This window comes from Cricetulus griseus, chromosome 2 (genome assembly GCF_003668045.3).
Source record: "Cricetulus griseus strain 17A/GY chromosome 2, alternate assembly CriGri-PICRH-1.0, whole genome shotgun sequence".
NCBI lineage: Eukaryota > Metazoa > Chordata > Mammalia > Rodentia > Cricetidae > Cricetulus > Cricetulus griseus.
Window position 1 is genome coordinate 157,555,205 of NC_048595.1, and position 23,464 is coordinate 157,578,668.

Sequence of the window (23,464 nt, forward strand, 5' to 3'; positions counted from 1 at the left end):
ACACACACACACATACACACACATACACACACACAGGCATGCACACACACATACACACACATGAACATATGCATGCCCCCAAACACACACATTGGAGAGAAGAATCAATATGCTCTAACAAAAACAAACAAACAAAAAACAACAACAACCAAAAAAAGGAAGTCAAAAGTCACATTGACCAAGAAAAGCTAGATGTTGTTTTAACCACAAATCATGAAACAGCATCAGGCAAGACTTAAAAAGAAAAGGAAAACACCTTTGAGACAATCTTAAAATGCAGTATTATTACTTTGTGGCCTTCTTTGTTCAAGCCAGTATATTTCAAACCTAAATTATTTAAACAAATTTCTCAAGTCCTTAGTTTGTAAAGAACCTGAACTCAGATGTGTGAGAAACCACTCCAGAATATCCACACTTCTTTCTTATTCCTGGCCTTCTTTCCCCTGAATTTTATTTTTAAACCAAATCCCATTTATTTTTATCTTAATACTACCCCGTATCCCCTACTGTTTCTTTTGTTGTTGTTGTTAGGTAGCATATAGTTTATTCATAGAAGAATTGTTATCCCAAGTTGTATAACTTCAAATACATATTATGTAATTTTAACTAAACGTAGAATAATAACTTTCTGTGGCCTTTTCAATCATTCTTATTTGAACCTTCTTCTCTCCTTCTCCCCATCCCCAGATAAGTCTCTATCACCCATTTTCCCATTTTCCCCATTAGAGAAACTATGTTCCTCTCTAAGATTCCTGTCCCCACCAAACATCATGGTCCCTTTGTATCACTGGTATCTACAGTTCCTCAAAGTTATCAGTCACATCTGAAGATTAGAAACAAGGAACCACAAATAGGGGAAACCATGATTTTTTTAATCCCCTGCTGTTTATTTAAAACTGGAAACATTAAAAATTATTAGCTATGAAGCTAAGTATTCCAAGAGTTTTACCCTTTCTTGGAGTATACAGAAATATTCTTTAAAACAAAATATTTGATGTTCACTGTGCTGGCTAGTTTTATATCAACTGGATACCAAGGCAGAGTCTTCTGAGAGGAGGGAACACCAATTGAGAAAATGCCTCCAGAAGATCTGGCTGTATACAGGCAAGTCCAAAGAGTATTTTTCTTAATTAGTGATTGATGTGGAAGGTGGCGCCCATTGTCAGTGGGCTAGGCTGGTGGTCCTGGGTTCTATAAGAAAACAGGCTGAACAAGCCAACAAACAGCAATCTTTCATGGCCTCTGCATCAGCTTCTGCCTCCACATTCCTGCCCTGTCTGAGCACCTGCTCTAACTGCCTTTGGTGATGAATTATATATCTATATGTCTATATAGAGAGATAGATATATAGATATATATGGAACTGTGAAATAAACCCTTTTCTCCCCAAGTTGCTTTTGGTCATTCCATTTCATCACAGCAACAGTAACCCTAATCAAGACAAAAAATGGTAGCAAGATCATTGGGCATTGCTGTAATAGACCTGACCACATTGTTTGGGGACTTGAAATGTTGGGCTAGAAAAGCCACAGGGTATTCAAAGTTTCCTGAGTTGTTCTGTGGGAGGTTGGAGATAAGAATATTGAGAGGAATGCAGATTGGTAGACTCCTTATTTGTGAAGTTCCAAGGGAAGTGAGAGTGTCTCTTAAAGACTCTACTGGAGCTATTGCATATTTTGAATTAAGAATCTGTGGTGCCTCGAACCCCACCCCCCCAAAAAAAAAACTGTGGTTCCAGTTATTTGGGGGTGAAAATGGGCTGTGATTAACAGAATATCTAAACCACTAAAGTACTACTTTTCCTTTGCAGGGACACTTGATGCTGACCAGCTGGAGCTAAGAAATCAGCAGTGATTAAGAAGAAATCAGCATCACTGAGGTGAAACTTCTGGAAAGTTTTTCCTTGGAGTGAACATACCGAGGCTGTGTTCCAGAGCCAGCCAAGGTTGCACTTCATGCAGGCAACAGAACTTGGTGGTATAAGAGTCATACAGGTAGAATTGACTTTCAAGGCTCAAGGGGGTCATGGAAACTTGGAACTGTGTGGCAGGGCTGAAATTCAGGAAGAGAGACTGGAAGAGGCCATGAGAGAAAGGGCAGCCCAATTGTATCAAGAACCCCCAGCATTTTGAAAATGCCAGTACCATGGGATAACTATCAACAACAATGGAAGCTGTGGAGTGAAGCCAGCCTGAGCCTAGAAGATAAACTGTGTGTTCTGTAGAGAGCCAAGCCAGAGAAGTGACCCAGGTCCCAGGAGGAGCCCAGGAGACCCAGAGTGAATCCCAGGCATTGGACGGTAAGTTATTTACACTGTTGGGAATTGTGTTTTGCTTTGATCTAATTGTGACTGTGCTCTGGTGGTTCCTCTTGGAATTAGAGAATATTTCACTCTTTTTTTTATTTGTAGGAGCGCACAGCTGAGTGATGTTGAACTCTTAAATGCATTTTCAAGCTTTACAGAAACTGAACTCTGAAAGAAACTTTGTATATTTTAAAGACACTATAATCATTAAGTATTTTAATTGTTTTGTTTGTTGTTGTTTTTCCAGACAGGGTTTCTCTGTGTAGATTTGCAGCCTGTCATGGAACTCACTTTGTAGGCAAGGCTAACCTTGAACTCAGAGAGATACACCTACCTCTGCCTCTTGAGTGCTGGGATTAAAGTCGTGTGCCACCACCACTCAGTGAGTGTTTTAATTTTTAAAGACTGTAGAATTTTCAAAAGTTGAGACATTTTATACTATGATATTGATATTAATGTGTGATCTTTAGGATGAACAAGAAAAGAAAGGTTACAGCTTAAAACTGGTATGCTTGATTGTCAAGCTGACAAGGAGTTAATTGTGCTGGCTAGTTTTGTCTCAATTTGACATAAGCTATAGTTGTGTTCACATGCACATACAATTTAATGAAGTACCTCAAGATAGCCAAAACTCTGTACTTTTTATTACTTGAAAACTTGAGCCAGGTGTTGGTGGCACATGCCTTTAAATCCCAGCACTTGGGAGGCAGAGGCAGGCAGATCTCTATGAGTTCGAGGCCAGCCTGGTCTCCAGAGCAAGTGCCAGGATAGGCTCCAAAGCTACACAGAGAAACCCTGTCTCGAAAAACCAAAGAAGAAAAAAAAAAAGAAAGAAAACTTGATGGGAGCATTCTTCATTGTTTTTCTTATACCACCTTTAGTACAAGGAAAAGAGTCTAAGAACTGGCATTTTCTTATTAAAACTTCAAAGAAATTTTCAGACATTCTATATAGACCAACATAAAGTTGAATAGCTTTTAAGTATTTGAAATAAACATACATTGGATGACACGTGGATAAAAGCAAACATTCTCATCTTTAGTATAAATGACTGGTTTTGCCTGTCCGTCTGGCTGAAGTCCAACAAACAGTCCTGGGTTCTTCAGAGATTCCAGACTTATAGATGCATTTTCCAGGTTTCTCTTGATTTTAAAATGGCAATCAGTATCTCCAGTGCCCTACAATCAATATTAATTTCACAAATGTGAGCAAACACTGGACAGAACTGGAAACAACTCATTCTCAAGAATACTTTTATTTTTCAAGCCATCTGCATAAATCTAAGCCTTTTTTAGCTTTTTTCATAAGGTCCACAAACAAAGACTATATGACGGCCAAACAGAGAGCATAGGGCTGGGAACAGAGGGCTCCAAGTCACAGGGAAGCTTCGCCCAAGGAAAAGCTACTGTGTGATGTTTATTTCAGAGTTGCTCACCACCAAAGATGAATACAGAATATTAAAACATGAAATTATCCCTTTAGAAAATAAAGTCACACATTGCTTAATAACAAGGATACATCCTAATATATGTGTCACCCATCCATTTATCATTGTTAGAACATCACAGATTATTTATACAAACACACAAATGTGTGTATGTGTTGTAGGGGAAGTGTTACATCCTATTACTTCTATGGCCATGGTTATCAAAATAACATGGGATCCAACAAAGCCTGAGGGAAAATACTGCAATAACTTGTAAATGTAAGACCTTAAAACACATCCTACTATTTTTGTAGTAAACTTCTCAAATGTAAGAAGAAACATATTCTAATGTAGTTGTACATGGTAAGTAAATACACACCATTACAATAGTTTATCATAACTGCCAAGCTCTATGCACCATTTGTAATTGATCCACTATACTTTTATGCAACTGGCAGCACAGGTTTGTTTACACTAATATCACCACAAACACAAATAATGTCACATTATGACATTATAAATATGTCACCTGGTGAGAGGCATGTTTTAGCTCCATTATTATAAGATGAGCCTGCCAAAAAAAATCATCAAATGTGTGATATGACAGAACTCTAAAGCACAGAAAAGGGGGAAGCTTTGATCACACAGTCATTCACAGTGGAAACCACGTGTAATTCCACATGTGGCTGTGCAATTTTCAAGTACACATAGAGCATTTAAAGATTGTGAGTAGAACATGCAAGTCAAACACAGATGGCACACACCTTTAATCCCAGAGCTAGGAGGCAGAGACAGGTGGACCTTTGTGAGTTTGAGGCCAGCCTGGTCTACAGAGTGAGTTCCAGGACAGCCAGGGGTACACAGAAAAACCCTGTCTCAAAACAAAGCAAAAAAGAGTCAATATTAGAAGCCAACCAATATTGCCTCTGCCTTTTTAATTATTCATAATATTAGAAAATATTTCACTATTTTGAGCTTTGAAAAATTCATTATAAAATTTAAGAGCTCTAGAAAATGAGTTTTGTGAGAATGAAAGTTTCTTTTAGTAACTATTTTATTTATAATACAAGATTATGTTCTTAGTTCAAATGCTATGTTGCTGTAAGAAACAAATATCTGTGTCTCTCATTCTTGTCTTATAAATATGAATTAATCAGTGTCTACCTTCTTCCATTTTTACTTTGACTTGTCCATGGCCAAGCACCAGAAACCACCACAAAGAAAGGTAAGAATCGCCTAAATGTAATGGGGGTAGAAACAAGTTCTGGGGGCTCAGAAAATGCAAAAGAAAGGAGGACACTAAATTTGGGGGAATCAAGGAAGTCTTCCAGGAGATGGTAAAGTGTTAACTAAGTAGAGGATGGTAGGCTGAGTGTGGGATAGGATAGCTTCTACAAGAGGTCATTAAACGAGCTTCTGATGTGGGAAAACAGCAAGGTGGGGATGGCATTGGAGCAGTCAACTCAGTTTTCTGCACAACACTGGGGTTCAGGCCTGATCTTACACTGCAGAAGTCACAGGAGGTTTGTGAACAAATTTCAAAGGCTTTCAGGGCCAGCTCTTTAATACATTTCTTTTATGTCTCCAAAAGAAACTTTCAGCATTTAATCAGCTATGCATTCCTTGCCGTTTTCCAATAACAGTCTGAAGAAGTTCATTTCTTTTCCTTTCCTCCAGAGTAGAGCCTTGGGGTACTCTTTTAATTTAATCTTTTTATTTTTAATAGACTTTTTATTTTTTAGTTTCATTTTGTATTCCAACCACAGTTCTTCCTGTACTTAACTTTTTAAAAGAGCCTTAAAATTTCAAAAAACAACCCAAGAGGATGGTATACTGATCCCATCTTTCTGCAACTGTCACCATCTTATTTATGTTTAGTACAATAAATGAGCTAATGCTGAAGCATTATTAACTGATACTCTGGGCGTATTTCTTTTATTTTAGCCCAATGCCCTTTCCTACACCAATATCCTAACCTGTATACCCCATCCGTCTTCATGTCTCCTTATGTTCCATTTAGCAGTAAGTTTTCAGGTTACTCTTGGTCCTAACCACCTTGACATTTTCAGAAATACTGGTCAAGTGTTTGGTGGGATGATCACTACTAAAATGTGTCTGTTTCCCTCATGATTACACTTGGGTTGTGAATATAGGAAAACTGCAGAGGTAGCACTTAACAGACTTCTCCACCATAAGGCTTTTATACTGCCAAATTTGCATACTGTGGGCCTGACAGTTAGGGAAGTATGTTTCATCTCTTCGGAGGCAGGCCGCCTATATAAGTTGCTTTTCTCTTGCTATGGTAAAATGCTACGGTCTAACAAAAACAGAGAATGGGTTTATTTTGGCTTAGGTGAAGATATGGCCAAAGACAAGAAAGGCATGGTAGTATGAGTACAGAAATGGCTGATCTCATTACATCCACACTCAGGAGAAAAACAAAAAGTGGGGCCAGATTATAAAACTTCAAAGCCACCCCAGGGACATAACTCCTTCAGCAAGGCGCCATCTTGTGTGTGGTGTCTTCAACAAGAAGGTCTTTTCTTTAACTTGTGAAGGTTAGTCAATAGCACCGACAACAGCCTGTAATATTTGGGTGGCCTATAGGACTCCTTGGTTCAACATCTCAAAAAGATGTAACCCATCCCTAGTACTGCAGATTTTATTTGGTGTTTCACCGAGCCCTAATCAAAACAGCTATGATTAACAACAAATGATGGTAGATGCTGGTGAGAAGGCAATGAAAACTTATTCACACCTGTAGGGTTACAAACTAGAGCAGCTACTATGGAAATCAGTGGGTTCCTCCAAAACCTAGAAATCATTTTATATGGTGCCTGATTGGAGTATAGTTTAGAGTATCTATTTAGAGTATTGTCTCTACCATTATATGGTACTAAAGGGTTCACAAATTTGCCCTTGACTTACACAATTTAAAACATCTTCCTGGAGACTATCTTCCCTACCAACACCAACATGTGCTCTTACTTGTACTGTTGATCTTTTCACACTGGAGTATAACTGCCTGTTTACACTCCTTTAATTGAAGTTAAACAAGGGAGAAGGCATGCCATACTGCATTTACAACAACTCTGCCAACAGGCAGTCTCTACCTCCCCACAAAGCTCGACTGTTTGCTAGCACTGTTAAAAAGTTCCTGTTTTGCCAGTGTAATTGGTTTGTGTAATACCAAATGGGATTATTCTGTGTAAAATTCACCATCCCTGGAAACTTCTGACTACCATCCAATCAATGCTCTTTTTAAGCCTTCAGATAAGCAGTTGAACAGTAAATGGGATTTCTGGTTTTCTATTTTATCTAGATTATGGTTGTATACATATTTTTTCAGTGGCACCTCAAGGATGATATTTTTATCCTTTAAGCGAAAAACAGAGAATTAAATTTAATGTAACTAAATTTTAAAACACCATAGTTTTCCTTCAGTCCCTTTTCCTTAAAACCAAACAAACAACCCTGCTTTATATCTAACACAATATTATCAGGTTTAAAGAATTCATATGGAAGATAACAGAAAGTATGTTCATTCTATATACAAATGGGTGCTGTGTGGCCTCTTAATATTAACAACAATAACAAAGGATATGAAACTACTCTAGGGTATCAGGTACAGGCTTTTGCCATGCATCCTATGACCATGTCCCCGTGGCTAGTTAGAAAAGAAAATGTCCTAGTGACTTCACCCAAAGTGACAATTTTATCTTCTTTTTCATTCAATATTTATTGAGCATCTAACACATGTCAAGGATTCTGAATTGGGGAATAGTTTAACAAATAAAGCAACTACATCTTTTTTATTCTATTACCATAGATTCTCTATATTCAGTATTACTAATATTCCAATCAGCCATCTCTTCCAAGATGAATCACTTGTTTTTCTATTCCTTCAGCAAATCTGTTGGACCCTGATAATAAAATCATTGTTGCTATTTTAAGGCCCTCTGTATACCCTCAAAAACTAATGCATAAATTGTGGTCTAAAATTGCATTAAATATGAAGCAATTTGATAGAAAAGTTAACTGAACTACTTTACCTTGCATGTGGCTATACACAAATATGACTTTATTAAATTGATTTCTTTAAAAAATGTTTGATTTTATTTTCAAGTATCTTTTGAGTGAACAAAAAATGATAAATCTTCAATGAGATAATAGTCTTGGTTTCTTCAAACTGAACCTTCACCAGCATCCTGCTGGTGTAAGATAAGCCTGTCTGTACCAACTTAACATGTTGGTACACTAACCCTGGTTTTTATCAACTCCTACAGCTCTTTTTATTTGCATTCATTCTTAGTGAGCCAGTGAGTACCACCCATGCTTTTCTGAGGCTGTTTCTTCTTAAACTGTCCCTGGTGAACTGTGTGTTGTTTATTATGAGCCTAATCTCTGATACATCAAAACCTACTAAAGTGATTTACTCCTACAGAATAAGCATCTTCTGGTGACAGAAATAAAAACATTTGCTACAGGATCAACACACCTTGTTTAATGGTGTGTTTACCTATAAGAACTATTCTCAGATCTATGCTGGCAAACACATTGGAACCAGTCATGCTTTTATTCAATTCGATTTATTTACAGTAAGCGTTTGTGGAGTAACAGTCAGCACCAAGGCACTCAGGCTTTTAGGGCATTATGATATGAATGTGCATTACCATTTATCTCAAAGCACATTTTATATCCCCTTGGAGATAGTAAGCATGCTTTACCTCTGCCTCTAAATATATACAAACTATGGTAATTACGGTAATGTTCTCATTTGTTTCCAAAGGCAATGTTATTCCTGAAAAAGACTAGTGATTCTTGTCAGCCCCAAGGAGAGAAATGATGATGTTCACTGTTAGTCACTGGAGGAAAGGAACATGGGTATCTTGGCTACAAAGTCTCACTAACAAAACCTTCATGAAGAATTTCAAGTCACACAACCAAATTCAGTCATTAAATACATTATAACATGCAGAAAATGCTAAAGGGAAGTGGCCAGATTTTTTAACTTTAAAAACAAAGTAGGCAGTTGCTATTGACTGCTCCCAGAAGTTGAAGGTACAACTTTATTGCTGAAGGCACCATGAACTTTGGACATAGGACTCAAAAAGTGTGAACTGCATCTGCCCAGAAAGCATCCTCTCTGAGAGCTAACTTTCATGGTGTCAAACAGTGCTGAGTAGGCTGCCAAGGAAAGAAATCACTCAATAATCCTACCAAGCTATTACTCCTATGAACCACAACAATGTGGCTAGTGAGGTCATGGATCTTAGAGAACATACTACTACAACTTCTAAACAAATATACCTCAAAACTTCAGTCTAAAATTTATCCTTACACATACAGATAAGTCTAGTTTAATCCCTCATTTAAAAAAAATGAAGAAGCTTCTTTTTGCCCCAGACAGAGGCCATTAAAGAAAGCCACAACTGGCCAAAATGTAGAAAACAACTGACTATGGAGGTGCCCAGACCCAACTGATATATCTACAACTACACCTAAAGCTCACTGAAGAGGAGACAGAATGATTCTAAGAGCCAGAGGACCATGAAGCCTACTGAAAGATAGTGTCTTCCATATATGACAGGGTGGCTTCAATCATGAAAACTCAACAACATGGCTGCTTGAACAAGACCTAAACAATGACAACATCAGTGGATGAGGAGGATGTGGGAAATCTCACAAATTCCCACCCCTCGATGAAGAGCTACACACAATAAGAAATGGATGAGTCTCCTAGTTGGCTATTCAATACCAAGTGGCCAGGCCTAAAACCATATACATTCAAGCAACATTAAAATAATCCAGCAGTTTTGCATTTACTTACACACACACACACACAAACACACACACTAATTAAAGACAAAGAAGCCATAAATTTGAGAGGAAGGGGGAGGACCTGGAGGGAGAAGAGAATGTTGTAATTATATTTTCAATAAATTTAAAAACAAATTAAATGTTACACTTTTATGATGAGTAAATTATTAAATTCTGCTTTAAAAAGTGATGACTTTCTCTCTGAGGAGTGGGTGGAGGGTAGATGGGGCTATGGTGGGGAGAGTGGGAGTATGGAAGAGGGATCTGGGATTGGTATGTAAAATAAGATCATTTTTAATTTAAATAAAAAGTTAATAAACAGAGAAAAAAGGTGATGACTTTCCATGGAGACTCTTCTCTATAAAACCACCAGAGTAATCATAAGCACACCACAGGGATGCTTAGACATCACTCTTACTGCTATACCATTCACAAGATAAAGGAAAAAGCATATATGTCTATCCACAGGTGTACAGACACAGAATAGATTCAGATAAACATGAATTTGGCTTAAAGGAAAATAAAATTATGACATCCATATGAAAATGGATGGAAGTGGATATCATGACAAAAAAAAATGAACCAGAGACAGAAAAAAAAATGCATGTTTTCTCTCACATTTGAAATGTAGATTTTAATGTACGTGTGTGTGTGTGTGTGTGTGTGTGTGTGTGTGTGTGTGTGTGTATGAGAGAGAGAGAAAAAGAAAGAAATAAAAGATATAAAGGGGACTAGGACTTGTGTGTCACGAAAGCAGAAGGTGGGAACTCTGCAGGGATAAAGTAGACATCGAGAGGACAGAAGGGGGCAGTGGAGACCAGTGAGTATAAATACAACAAAGTATTACCATTTGTGGGTGTGAAATGTAAAAATAATAAAGCTAGGATAAAACTTATCTGAACCATACCTGCTTGTTTGAGGTGGAAAAAAAAAAAAAAAAAACATGATCCCAAAACATGGCACTGTAACTAACACTTAGAACCCATTTTACCTTCATTTTGTATGTTTCTTTTATTTTGGGTCATCTAGCTGCTTCATTCTACATGCAGCCTTTTAATCATTCAAGATTTCTGCTAAAAAACTGATGATACCCAACTCCTCTTATCCATTTTCAAGAATGAAAGTACAATTCTAAGACTAGTAGACCCATCTCACTGTCATCTTTTACAGTGTCCTGTTTCAGACCCCAGAAAGGTCTCTAAAGGATTCTAGTCATTGTCCTAACCCTCCAGTTACCTTCTATTCCAGAAATTAGAAGACTGATCAATAAGCATCTTTCTGAGAGATGCTTACTAAAACTACCTGCTGCTGCTGACAATGAGTTAATGACAATTATAGCTATGGTGAGCCTCAAAAATCAGACCAGTCCTCAAATGAAGGTGACTGAGGCTGTACCCTGGAGGATGATTAGAATAACCATCTCATGGCAGCCAGACTGCTTCCCTCTAGTAGTGACAGAGCCCTTCAACACCAGAACTGAGACAATGGTCAACTAGGTCATACCCTAGCCCTGTTCGCTAAATGTAAAGTTCATGTTAGTGTCCTGAAGACAGGTTGAGGGTCACTGAAGCTCTTATCTTTTCTTCACAACATTGTTGTGATTTAAATTCTCCTAGTCTTTGGAAACAAACAAGCCATCAAAACAAAATGAGGAACTGAGCTGAGTTGAGGGTTAAGACTCAAAAGGGCCACTGTGAAATTCCCCCCCCCCTTTCTAAAAATCCTCAGTGGCAGATAATCTACCAAGTAATCAGAATGACAAAACATCTCACAGGGACTCCAAGAAGCATTTGAAGAACTGTCCTTACTAAGTTCCCCACTATTCAGCAGCTTTGCCACTGAACAACTGGACTTACCAAGACCCTACTACTCAGCAGTTTTACCATTGAATGCCGGCTCTTACCAAGTCTGCACTATTCACTAGCTTTAACACTGAGCAATGGTACAATGGAAAGCTTTACTTCATCTCTACTACCCACCATTAGACCACACTCTTGCTCTTTGCTCATACCTCTCCCAGACTTTTCTGGGTCTTTGGTCTTCATCTATATTGGGTGCTAGATATTACTATTGGTTTCTCTGTCACATAATGTAAACCTGGGTTTTTCTGTTATTAATCTATCTTTTCTTGAATATATAAGCCATGACATTTCAATAGATGAGGAATGATATTACAACTAAAATCATTAAAGGTAGGATAGAAATTATCTTGTGGCAATTATTACAAGTACATAAAAATGAAGATCATTTACATGTGTCAGTTTTGGGTGCAAATCTGGGGTAATGATTGCTGCTTGCTGCTGCTAACAATGATGATAATGACAATGGTGTTGCCGGGCGTTGGTGGTACACGCCTTTAATCCCAGCACTTCGGAGGCAGAGGCAGGCGGATCTCTGTAAGTTCGAGGCCAGCCTGGTCTCCAGAGCGAGTGCCAGGATAGGCTCCAAAGCTACACAGAGAAACCCTGTCTTGAAAAACAAAAAACAAACAAAACAAAAAAACAAATAAGACAATGGTGTTAATGACTCCTTGATGGATAGCTTGCTATGTGATGTGAGGTAATGGCTATCTCTGCAGATAAGGGAGCCTACTGTATTCTTGCCTGTAGTAGACACTGAAACTGGTCCTCCCTTTGCTTTCCTCCCCAATCTGGTGATAATACCAGGGAGTGTGCTACTAGCTACAAGTGGTGCACTTTTTTATTTATGATCACTGAGCTGCCCATGTCCCCATATTTGCCACCCAAAGTAGAGACAAATTGCCAATGTTAATGATTAGAGCCATATTTATTTGTACCCCAGGAATTTTGGTGATTTCCAATATGCACATCACAGCACATATTACTTCAAAGTTTGCAAACCTTGTGCATGTTAATGATATGAATAAAAACTAACTCCTCCTATAGAGGCATCATTCTTAAGTAGTCCAAGCCTTCATTGTAATGCTACCTATTTTTATCCCAACTAGCCTGTGTATCTGTTTAAAGATCATGAGCAAAATACTTCCTCTGTCTAACTCAGCATTGATGGGGGAAATACTTCTGTGTATGTTTATCTTATTGATTGTTGAATAAAGTTCTATTTGGCCAATAAGGCAGCAAGTTAGATGGGACTAGAGTCAAAGAGGATTCTGGGAAATGTAGTAGAGAAGTGGTGATCCAGGCAGAAAGTGACATAGCAAGGAGACTCATATTTAAGCAAGGAGAAACAGGAAGTGTCCCTTTTCCCCTCTGCTCTTCCTCCAGCATCTCAATGTGATCCACCAGCAAGGGGGGGGGGGGCACCAATGGAAGGTATCCGATAAGTCTTATAAAATATGTAGATTTAAGATAATTAAGACTGAGCTAGCAGATGAGAAATCTTAATCATTGGCCAAGCAGCATTTGTACCTAATATGTCTCTGTATTATTTTGTCCATCCACGTGGCAGGCAGAACTTGGGCGGCTGGTGAGACTGCCCACGTAGCGGTAGGACTCGGGCAGCTTTTGGCAGAAAGATTTATCGTAACATAGCATCTTCTTCCGTGAAATTATAGTGTGAATGAATTCAATGTGTATTTGTAAGCTTATCTTCACTGTCAATTTAGTATGAATGTTAGCAAAAACTTTTTGTGTTGCTAGTATTACATATATATATATCCCAGTCAGAAGCAAAGACAGGAACCTGGAGGACCAGGGAAGTTCTGAACCTTCCCTGTCACTATCTCCATGAGTTCATGCATGATCCCCATTTAGCCAAGTATCAGGCTGGGAAGAAAGAAGAAGAACTGAGTTGATGGCTATTCCTGAGCATCAACTTGACTACATCTGGAATCAACTAAAACCCCAAAATAAAGGGCAAAGCTATAAGGGACTTTTGCTTAATTTGAAGTAGGAAGATCTACTTCTAATACAGGTCTTTGAGGTATGAAGGCACACATTGACTGTCATAGAACCTTCATCCAGTAACTGATGGAAGTAAATGAAGAGATCCACAGCCAAGCACCAAGCCAACCTCTGGGAGTCCAGTATAAAAGCGGGAAGAGGGATTATATGAGTAAATGGGGTCAAGAGCATGACGGAGAAACCCACAGAGACTGTTGACCTGAACTCCTGGGAGGTCACTGATTCTAGACCAACAGCTAGGAAGCCTGCATGGAATCAAACTAGAACTTCTGCATGTGAGTGACAGATGTGTAGCCTGGTCTGTTTATGGGACCCCTGGCAGTGGGACCAGGATTTATCTCTGGTGCATGAACTGGCTTTTTTGAGCCTGTTCATGAGCAGGGGGATGGTTTTGGTCCTGCCTCAACTGAACATGCCAGGCTTTGTTTACTCCCCATGGGAAGCCTTACCCTTTCTGAGGATTTGATGAGGAGTAGCTTAGAGGGAGGTGGAAGGAGAGGAGGAGGAGAGGAGGGAGGGGAACTGTGGTTGGTATGCAAAATGAATTTAAAAATTAATAAAAATATATAAAAACTAAAAAAAAATAAAAAGATATAAGATATATTCTCCCACAGAGGAGTGGATGGGGGTAGAGGGGAGGCGAGAGATAACAGAAGAAGAGAAAAGAGAAGAAACTGTAATTGGATATAAAATATTGAAATTTTTAATTAATTAAATAAAAAAAGAAGACATATTCTTTGTTTAAAAAAAAAGGCACGCTTTTAATCCTGACCCTTGCAGCTTATAAAGCCCACCTATACCAGTGACCATGTCTTCTTCTAGAAGCCTATATAAGGACATGGAAGAAGGAATCTTTTGCTCTTTGCCTCTTGCTCTCTCCTTGCTGGCATTGGAGCCTACTCCTTCAGGATTCCAACATATGCTGTATACCAAAGACCAGCTGAGACATCCAGTCTCAAGAATTGAAGAACTACTGGATTCTTGGACTTTCCATTAATAAACAGCCATTGCTACAGGATAAGCTGGCCCACAGCCTATAAGCCAGTCTAATAAATCATATATATATATATATATATATATATATATAGAGAGAGAGAGAGAGAGAGAGAGAGAGAGTCATAAGTTCTCTAAGTTCTATTACTCATTTGAACTAAGCCATTTCAAACAAAAAGATAGGAAATTTAATTTCCATTTAATATGGAAATTTAATTTGTGCTGGAAGTGGTGGTGTATGTTTGTAATACTAGCATCAAGAGGCAGGAACATGTAGATTTCTTTATATTTGAGGCCAGCCTAGAGCATATTGATTGGGGATGTCCTTCTGTATATATGTTTCCCTTATTGGTTGTTGAATAAACCAAACTGTTTGGCCTATAGCTAGCAAAAGCAGGGGCATAGGTGGGACTAGGAGATGAGAAGAATTCTGGGAAAGGTAGGTGGGGAGAGACCACAAAGAGTCGCCATGTAGTGGAGGAAGGAATAACAGGTATGGACCCTTCTCTGATAAGATAAGACCACGTGGAAATACATAAATAGATTAATAGAAATGGGTTAATAATTAAGACAGAGCTAGCCAATAAGAAGCCCTAGCCATCAGTCAACAGTTTAATAATTAATATAGCATCTCTATAGTATCTCTATGTGGCTGTGGGACCAGGCAGGAAAGAAAAAGCAGCAACAAAATGGCAGGTAAAACCTGACAAATCTTTAAAAGGGATTCTAAAAAAAAAAGAACAGAGACAAGCACAGCTTCTCAGGAGCAGCATATTCTCGGGTTGGCCCTGTTTGCTAGAGAAAAGCAGAGGCTTGAGGCTCCTTTAAGGGAGTCTTCCTGACTCATCATTAATGGCAAAAAGTGCATACAGCTCTTTTAAGACAATTAAGTGGTGTTTCCCAGCAGCCAGAAGCATGCTTATTCATGGTAGCATGAACTGAGAAACTTCACAGAGTTATGGCAATAAGCATGAAGCTAGAAATGAAGCTAGACTCTCAGAAAGCCAAGAAATAGAATGGGGCCACCTGCTACTTTAATTTTAGCAATACTGCTTACCAGAGAAAAGACTTGTGGCCAGAAAAAGATAGGGAAATACAGTAAAGACAGATTCAGATGAAGAAAAATCTCTAAAGGGTTTACAATGTGTTTAAAAATATAAGAAGGCTTGAGAGAGAAAAGAAAAAGGATAAATTGGTTAAAAAAGAAATAGAGTAGCTGGGTGTGGTGGCATGCACCTTTAATCCCAGTACTCAGAAAGCAGAGGCAAACTGATCTCTATGATTTCAAGGCCAGCCTGGAATAAATTCCAGGACAGGCAAAAGTACACAGAAAAAGCCTGTCTCAAAAAAAAATGAAAAAATAAAAGTAAAAGAAATAAAGTAATAAAAAAGCCACATAAAAGTGGAAAGTGCACACACAGAGTCTGGACACTCTATGTTATTGTGTTGTCTTTGAATTGTTTGATTGCTGAGGAAAGAGCAACAGCTGCTAACAGACATTTAATTATAAATGCTGCTGAATTAACCCAACCTATATATTTTGAAAATGCCTTGACTTCAAAATTTAAGTCTAAGGACAGGTTACTTTGGAAAAGAAGTTCTCTTTTTGTTTCCATAGAAAATGAAAAGCTATGGATTCCTTCCAGACTAATATGGTAGTTTGATCAAGCAAGACCCTCTGAAGCAGTGGCCCAGGTGTACCAACATCCAAAAACAACTGAGACAATGCAGCCTCAGACTACTAAGGCCAGGATTTGGCCAGGTTTCTGTACTTTCAAAGGATCCCCATGGTATTGATAGCACCCTCAAACAGCAGGAGGCAGTTTGGAGAAAACGATGCCCAAATTCCCAAATATTGTTTATAAATGTTTTTTCATTTAAATGAGATTAGTTATAAATGATTAATGATCACAGCCAATCTCTTTCTAAAGGAAAAAACGGAATATGAGATACAAATAAATACTTTGCATTGGTATGGATTTTGATTTATTGAAACAAATTTAAGGTCAATTGTTATAGGTATTTTTTCTTGTTTAGGTATTGTTTTTTATATAGCTCATTTTAAAATGAAATGTATAATTAAACACAGATTATAGTCACCTTTAATAATCAAAAATTATAGTTAGGTTAGGTTTTCTACATATAAAGAGATATGTTAGATGGATAGATATTCTTCAAACCTTTCAAAGACCTACAGAATATGGCATTTAAAATGGTTTAGGGGTTTTCATGACAGTGAGACACGACTGATCCTGGCAATACCAATTATGTCAGAGAGGAAGATGGGCATCAAAGAAACTCATTATGGAGCTTGCCTTTGACATGGCAAGACTAACCATTTGGACAAGAAACTGCTCTTGCCTGGACTATTTGACTGAATGCTTTATAAACTAGACATGCAGGACCCACAAGAAAGTGACTGCCGAATTTGCCAAAACAAAATGGGACTGAAAGATTCCTGCTTCATGGAAGAGTCTGCCAGACATTCTGCAAGACACAGAAAAATGACTGACAAACTGCCAATACAAGCAGAAAATTTAAAACTTTCTGCTTCACTGAGAAATCTGTAAGACACACTGTGACCTATGGGCTGAAGATGGATGTTCCAATATTACAAAGGGACTTAGAATGATTGTCCAGGCAGTGAAATGTCTCTGTTAATTCTAGAGTTTACATACTATCCTTCTGAGGTCTTTGATGGAGTTGGAGATAGATGGTTATGATTTTTAGTTATGATAAAAGATAAGTTACATATAAAACCTTAGACTCACAAAGATACAATAGATGATAAAATATTTTTTTTTTAATTTTGCCAAATGACTATGCTAGAGTTGAAACCTTCCTTTGTATTTAGGCAGAAAAGAGGAGATGATGGGGGATGTCCTTCTGTATATGTTTCACTTATTGATTATTGAATAAAACAGTTTGGCCTATGGCCAATAGAGGCAGGAAGATAGGAGGGACTAGGAGATGAGGAGAAATTCTGGGAAAGAAAGGTATAGAGAGACTGCCAGACACAGAGGACATGTAGCCAAAAAGGAGTAACAGGCCCAGGCATTCTCTGGAAAGCCAAGACCATGTGGAAATACATAGATTTATAGAAATTGGTTAATAATTAAGAGATAGCTAGCTAATTAGAAGCCCAAACCATCAGCCAACAGTTTCATAATCAATGTAAGTCTTTGTGTGTTCATTTGAGGCTGAAAGCAGCAGTGGGTCCTGGTGGGACAAGAAAATCCATCAACAGCATGTAGCAAGTTACAGGCTAGCCAGGGCTACATAATGAGGCTCAATATCAAATTTAAAAAATCATATATGCCTCTCACTCAAGGAAAATCATTCCTTTATATTCTCTTCAATAGCCTTCCTAAGGTTTAAGATTGCTAAAGTCAGATTTTCACTTAGAATTTAAAACTACTTACTCCCATGTATGGGGTTTTCAGGGGTGGGGATCCAGGCACTAAGAAGAAAAATGAGACAGTAAGTTGGGACTCTTTAGAGACTGGGTTTGTGGAGCAGGCTTGCCAAACAGCAACAGCAACAAGATCAGAGAGCTCATTAGAAGTGAAGGCATTCATCCAGGTGAGATGACTGCATATGCCTGGAAGCCTGGAACTCAGGAGGCTGAGGCAAGAGGACACAGCCATGGGTTCAACATTAGCCTGAATAGGAAGGGTCGGAAAGTGGAGGGAGGAGAGGTATAGGATAGGGCGGGAAGAAATGGAGACCTCATCTCCAGAGTCTTTGTCATCACAATCGACTTTGAATAAAAACACAATTCCCAGTGTTCTGTATGTGATCAATATTTCAAAAATCACCTTGGAGTCAGTCTTTGAGTATACCAGGCCAACAGCTACCCTCCCCACTCTGAACACCATACAAAGAGAATATGTCACATGTAATATCCAATTTCCAAGGTATTTGTAGATAAAACATAAAATCAATGCACTCAGAAAGTGCTGTCCTCATGGCTATTACACACAAACACCCTAAACAATTGCTGAGAGAAATAAGAGAGACGCTTACTGTTCCGTTACAGCGCCCATCCTTAATCCTCAGGTACATCCGTGCATTTTTCACACTTTCAAACATGCAAATCCCAGAACTGACTCTATGCACTCTCCAGTAGGATTGTTCTGACTGGTTGCCTGCTCCAGAGCAGGTCCCACCAGGCTGTAGACACAGGGCCTGACACAAGCTTGTTGCTAGTATAACCACAGCACTGTTGAGGAATATGCCCTTCAGAGAAACAAACAGAAAAGCAGTAAATATGAGGGTTTCATTCTGCTAGGAGGAGAAGGTTACAGCGAGGGTGCAGCAACCCACATCCTACCAACAGCTGGCAAATGAAAACGAACAAACAAATAAATAATTTAACAGCAGTAACAGCAAACCAGACTTATAGGAGGATTTATAGGTATGATTAGTTATTGAGAAGGTAAGGTTCTGAAGCTATAGACACTTTGAAAAGTAAGATACAAACATAAATGTTTCTCTCATGAAATTTTAAGAACTATTAACAAATAATTTTAATGTTCATACAAAATAATTTTTTTAAAAAAAGCGTGCTAGATACCTGAATTACAGAATGCATTGCATGGATTTCAATTAAATGGATGAATATAGGAAAGAGTGAAAAAAAAGCGAATACAATTAAAATATACTTGAATAATCCTTGTAATCCTATCTTAGGAATGTATAAAAAGCTCTTGAAATCTAATCAGAAATATGCTCACACCACAAAGAATTGGCTAAGACAAACTAGTGGGTTCACTAGTGTGGAACCCCAACATCACAAGATATGAATATGGGAAACAAAACAAGCAAAAGTAATCCATACTAGCAATTCAGAAAGAAACTATATGTTTATTCCTCTAGAAAACCGTCAGGGAAATACTATGTCAAGGACATACACACCTGACGTCAATGCTGAAGAGAGCAAGGGAATAAGGCCTAACTTTGACCTCATTTTCTGTCTTGTGATCTCTAAGCCCTGGAGCATTATGCCTGAGAGGAGTGTCTGACTGTATATCGAGGCTTCATGCTAGCCAGAAAATGGCAGTGTGAACTGCGGTGAGGATTTATATGCCATACCCCTTGTAGCAGCCAGAAAGTGTGAACTGAAGTTATTTTTGTGGCATACCTTGACAGTTAACCTATTGAGAACATGGAGACTAAGCCCAGCAATATGGACTCCTGCAGTGTGGAGCGTGGACCGTGGACCCCAGTGTTCAAGCAGCAAAGCTGTTGAAATGCCTTTGCAAGCCAGCCCTGAGAAATCATACCTGCCTGACTCCATAGGGAAAGGACAAGGGCAAATTCTGTGTGTTATCTGCCTTTCAGGGGCTCAGCTCTATATCTCTCCCACCTCGCTGATTTGATCTGTATCTTTTTTTCAGTGATAAACTGAAACTGTGAGCACAATAGCTTCCATGATTACACGAGTCCTTCCAGTGAATTATCAAGCCTGGCTAGTGAGCCCAGGGACCAAGCTGCAGTGGGGACAGACATGAACAGGTGTATACTGTGCCCTCTAATAGCGCACCTGCCTTAGCTTCCACAGGAGCAAAAACAGATTTCCAGAAGAAAAAAGTTGATGAATATTTTCCTTCAGCCTTAAATTTTTGTGTCTTAATTCCTAGACTCAATTTCTAGTTTTCAAAGCTAGGAAAATGAAAGGTATATGTGTAGGTACTCCCACTAGGTACAGGATGATACTGCCATCACAGTCTCATTGTTGCTAAAAATGTGCCCCAGTGCTTTTCAAAGTCAAGAAACAGAATGGTAATGCCATCAGTGCCCCCTAGTGGGAAAAGGTGTGATTGCTTCAGTAAGAGTTAACTCCAAACCTTCGGATAACACACAATTAATCGGGGTCTGGATCTGTAAGCTCTGATGATTTTCTTAGCGTTTACCTTAACAAAAACCAAGAATTCTTTTGAAAGCTCTGAATAGCCTACAGATGCCTCATCAGCTATTTTGCCATGACGATCAACAACCAGGGTATGACCCGGACACAGCGCTGACTCAAGCAGTGCACAGCGGTTGGGCTGATAGAGCACACGCAGCTCCGTGAGGGCTCCTCCACTAGGCTAAAAGAGAATGAGAGGAAACCAACCCTGAAATAGCAGGAAAAATAATTGAGCTTAAAATCTCTTGACATCAGTGTATAAATAATCCCTGAAGTAGGCATCAACTCACACCATTGTCACTCTCACATTTATTACCCAACCTTATTGGCAGTGACTTGTTCCAAGGACATTCTTTGGAAGCAAGAACCCATGAAGACTACTGGGTACAAATCACTCTGCTGTCAGGATGAATTCGTGAGATGTAATGTGCATTTTATCCTCACTTATTCTTTTTTTAATTATTTGAGTCCTTGTAATCTAAGACTTCTTATGACTGAAAAGTGAAATTAGCAACAATTTAGTCGCATTCGATATTTGCTTTTAAACTACATAACATTAGGAGAAGACACTTGAATTTCTGGACATGTTTAAGGGCCTATTCCATGCCCACTCTGTGCCCCACGGAGGAGGCAGGGCTCACTGACAACTCCTAAATGGCCGGTCCCAAGACCAACTTTGAGATAGTTCATCTAGTCAAAGGTGGCAGATACTCACAGAGCTATTGACCTTTAAACCACTAAAGGTTTCAGGAGAACATCACGGTGGGCAGAGTGGATCACACCATAAAGTTGGAAGCTCCATGCCAGTAAGACCTCATGTGAAACAGATAAACTCTGATAGTAGCTGACAGAATTCCCCACCAGCTGATTGGTGAAATTAGGAATCCCTACCAGCTGATTGGTAGAATCAGAATTCCCTACCAGGTGATTATATCCTAGCAAACAAAGGCTTAGGTGCCATTCAATTTTAGAAAAATGTAATGGAATTATTTTGTAAACATTTTTAAAAGAAAAATATAATGGGATTATTTTTTAGGTATTTTTTCTTATGTTCCCTTTGTATTAGTGTGTGTGTGTGCGTGCGTGCGTGTGTGTGTGTGTGTGCGTGCGTGCGTGCGTGCGTGCGTGCGTGCGTGCGTGCGTGCGTGCGTGCGTGTGTGTGTGTGTGTGTGATGGTGATGAGACTTTATAGACACTACACCCCGAACCACATACCTAGTCCTCTCATCTCTACATTGACCTGAGTAGAGTCCACCACATTCACATTGACTAAGCATTCACTAAGACCTTTTCCATGTACTATGAAGCACAATGCAGGTTACCTTTGTAAGTCCAAAGCAGAAAAGAGATGACTTCATAAAGAATGATAGCTTGATTAATCACTTAGCCTGAATTGTAGGTCTACAACTGACATTAGAAGCTTATTTAATGACATTTTTCCTTGTTAAATGTGGGTTCGAATCACTATGTAACATTATGTAAGGCAGATTGCCTGCTTCTATTTACTACACCATAACCCTGAGAACCTCAGCCCTATATTTCATGTCTACTTCTGTTAAATAGTAGAACATGAATTCTCTCATCGGGTAGATTAACAGATTAGACATCGTAATGCATATTAGCACTGAACACACTGCTTACCAATTATCCTATGTGGTATCATTTTAAAAAGAAATGCTGTAATCCCCACACTCAGGAGGGCAGGGCAGGAGCCTGGATTACATATATAAGTGTGGTCTGTATCTCAAAAGGTCACTACTACTCACCATTCCAGTGACAACATTATTGTCAAGGGCAAGGGACAGATGCCTCATCTCATGGCTTTGGAAAATGCATATATTCCCTTTGTTGAAAATCACATCGAAGATACCTGGAAAATATTCTTAATTGTGTAACAAGTACTTGAAAATCTCCTTCCACTTCAATTATACTCTGAAATCTTATACTAGTATATTCTAAATATTTCAGTTAAATGCTTGTAACTAGTAAAGAGATAAAGTATCTCTCATGATGTATATGAAAATTCATAACATATGGTATGTACTTTGGTTTGCTTATTAATTATTATTAATTATATTATATTAATTATTAATATATTTAAATTAAATGATTTTTAAATAAATGGTTTCTTGAGCCATGATTCATTTATTTACTAATAAGTATCTGAAATTTATTTTTCAATATATATATGTGTGTGTGTGTGTGTGTGTGTGTGTGTGTGTGTGTGTGTCTGTGTGTGTGTGTGTGTGTGTGTGTGTGTGTGTGTGTGTGTGTGTGATACCTTATATTGGTACACATAGATAATATAAACTACATAGATTAAGATACATAATATGGTGTGTCCATAGAATTATTGAATTGTCGCAAATTTGATTTTCTAAATTGAACCTGTCTTTCCTATCTATCCTACTGACGTAGCCTACTTTGCATTAATTAAAACATTGAAGCTTGTCAAAATATATCAAATGAGGGAGGGCTGTAGTAGCTATTCAGTGATATAAGTTCCTAAAACTCAATTTTTCACAAGGAACTATGCAATTTACTATATGTACAGATTCACATAGCATTGAGCAATGTAATTTATAAATTCAACATTTATATTTTTATTATAACTAACTACATGGTAAATAATTTTAGCTAAGAGCCAAGTCTGATGAAGAAGATAACTACAGACCCCTACATTAAAAAAACTCATTTATGTAATTACAGTTTAAATTCATTTAAAGTCATAGTTTTAATAGTGAAATGTTCAGATGACCATTCAGGATAGAAAGGCATTTGCTTAATTTAATCTGTCACTGGTGTTTTGTCTACTAATAAAGTATGTATCAATGGTTGATAATTAAACACTTGTGAAATTAAATCATACTGGTGAGTAATTACAGATTACTAGACAGGCTCCTAGACAATCCTAGTCATTGACATGTTATGAAATGACGAAAGAAGTAGGGGGCAGGAATCCTGACATGAGGCTAAAGGATGTTAAGTAAAGCAACCTTGAACAAATCACTTCTTTCTCAATTTTTTCATCAATAAGCTCAAGATAGTAGATCCCAAAGAAATAGTGTTCAGATGACATACTAATTGAGTGAACTAATGAGGTGATGATGAAGGGATCTCAGACT

General features: G+C 38.3%; 1 protein-coding gene across 1 annotated transcript in view; it reads right to left on the reverse strand.

The window, feature by feature from the left end:
* Positions 1 to 23,464, reverse strand: part of LOC113833778 (oxygen-regulated protein 1) — a 195,675-nt gene that overhangs the window by 81,834 nt on the left and 90,377 nt on the right. Inside the window, exons 12-15 of the mRNA XM_035439017.1 lie at positions 22,118 to 22,209; positions 20,344 to 20,520; positions 18,455 to 18,667; positions 3,306 to 3,483 (exon numbers count right to left, since the gene is read on the reverse strand). Of these exons, the coding sequence (XP_035294908.1) occupies positions 3,306 to 3,483; positions 18,455 to 18,667; positions 20,344 to 20,520; positions 22,118 to 22,209 (660 nt within the window). The remainder of the gene's footprint in view (positions 1 to 3,305; positions 3,484 to 18,454; positions 18,668 to 20,343; positions 20,521 to 22,117; positions 22,210 to 23,464) is intronic.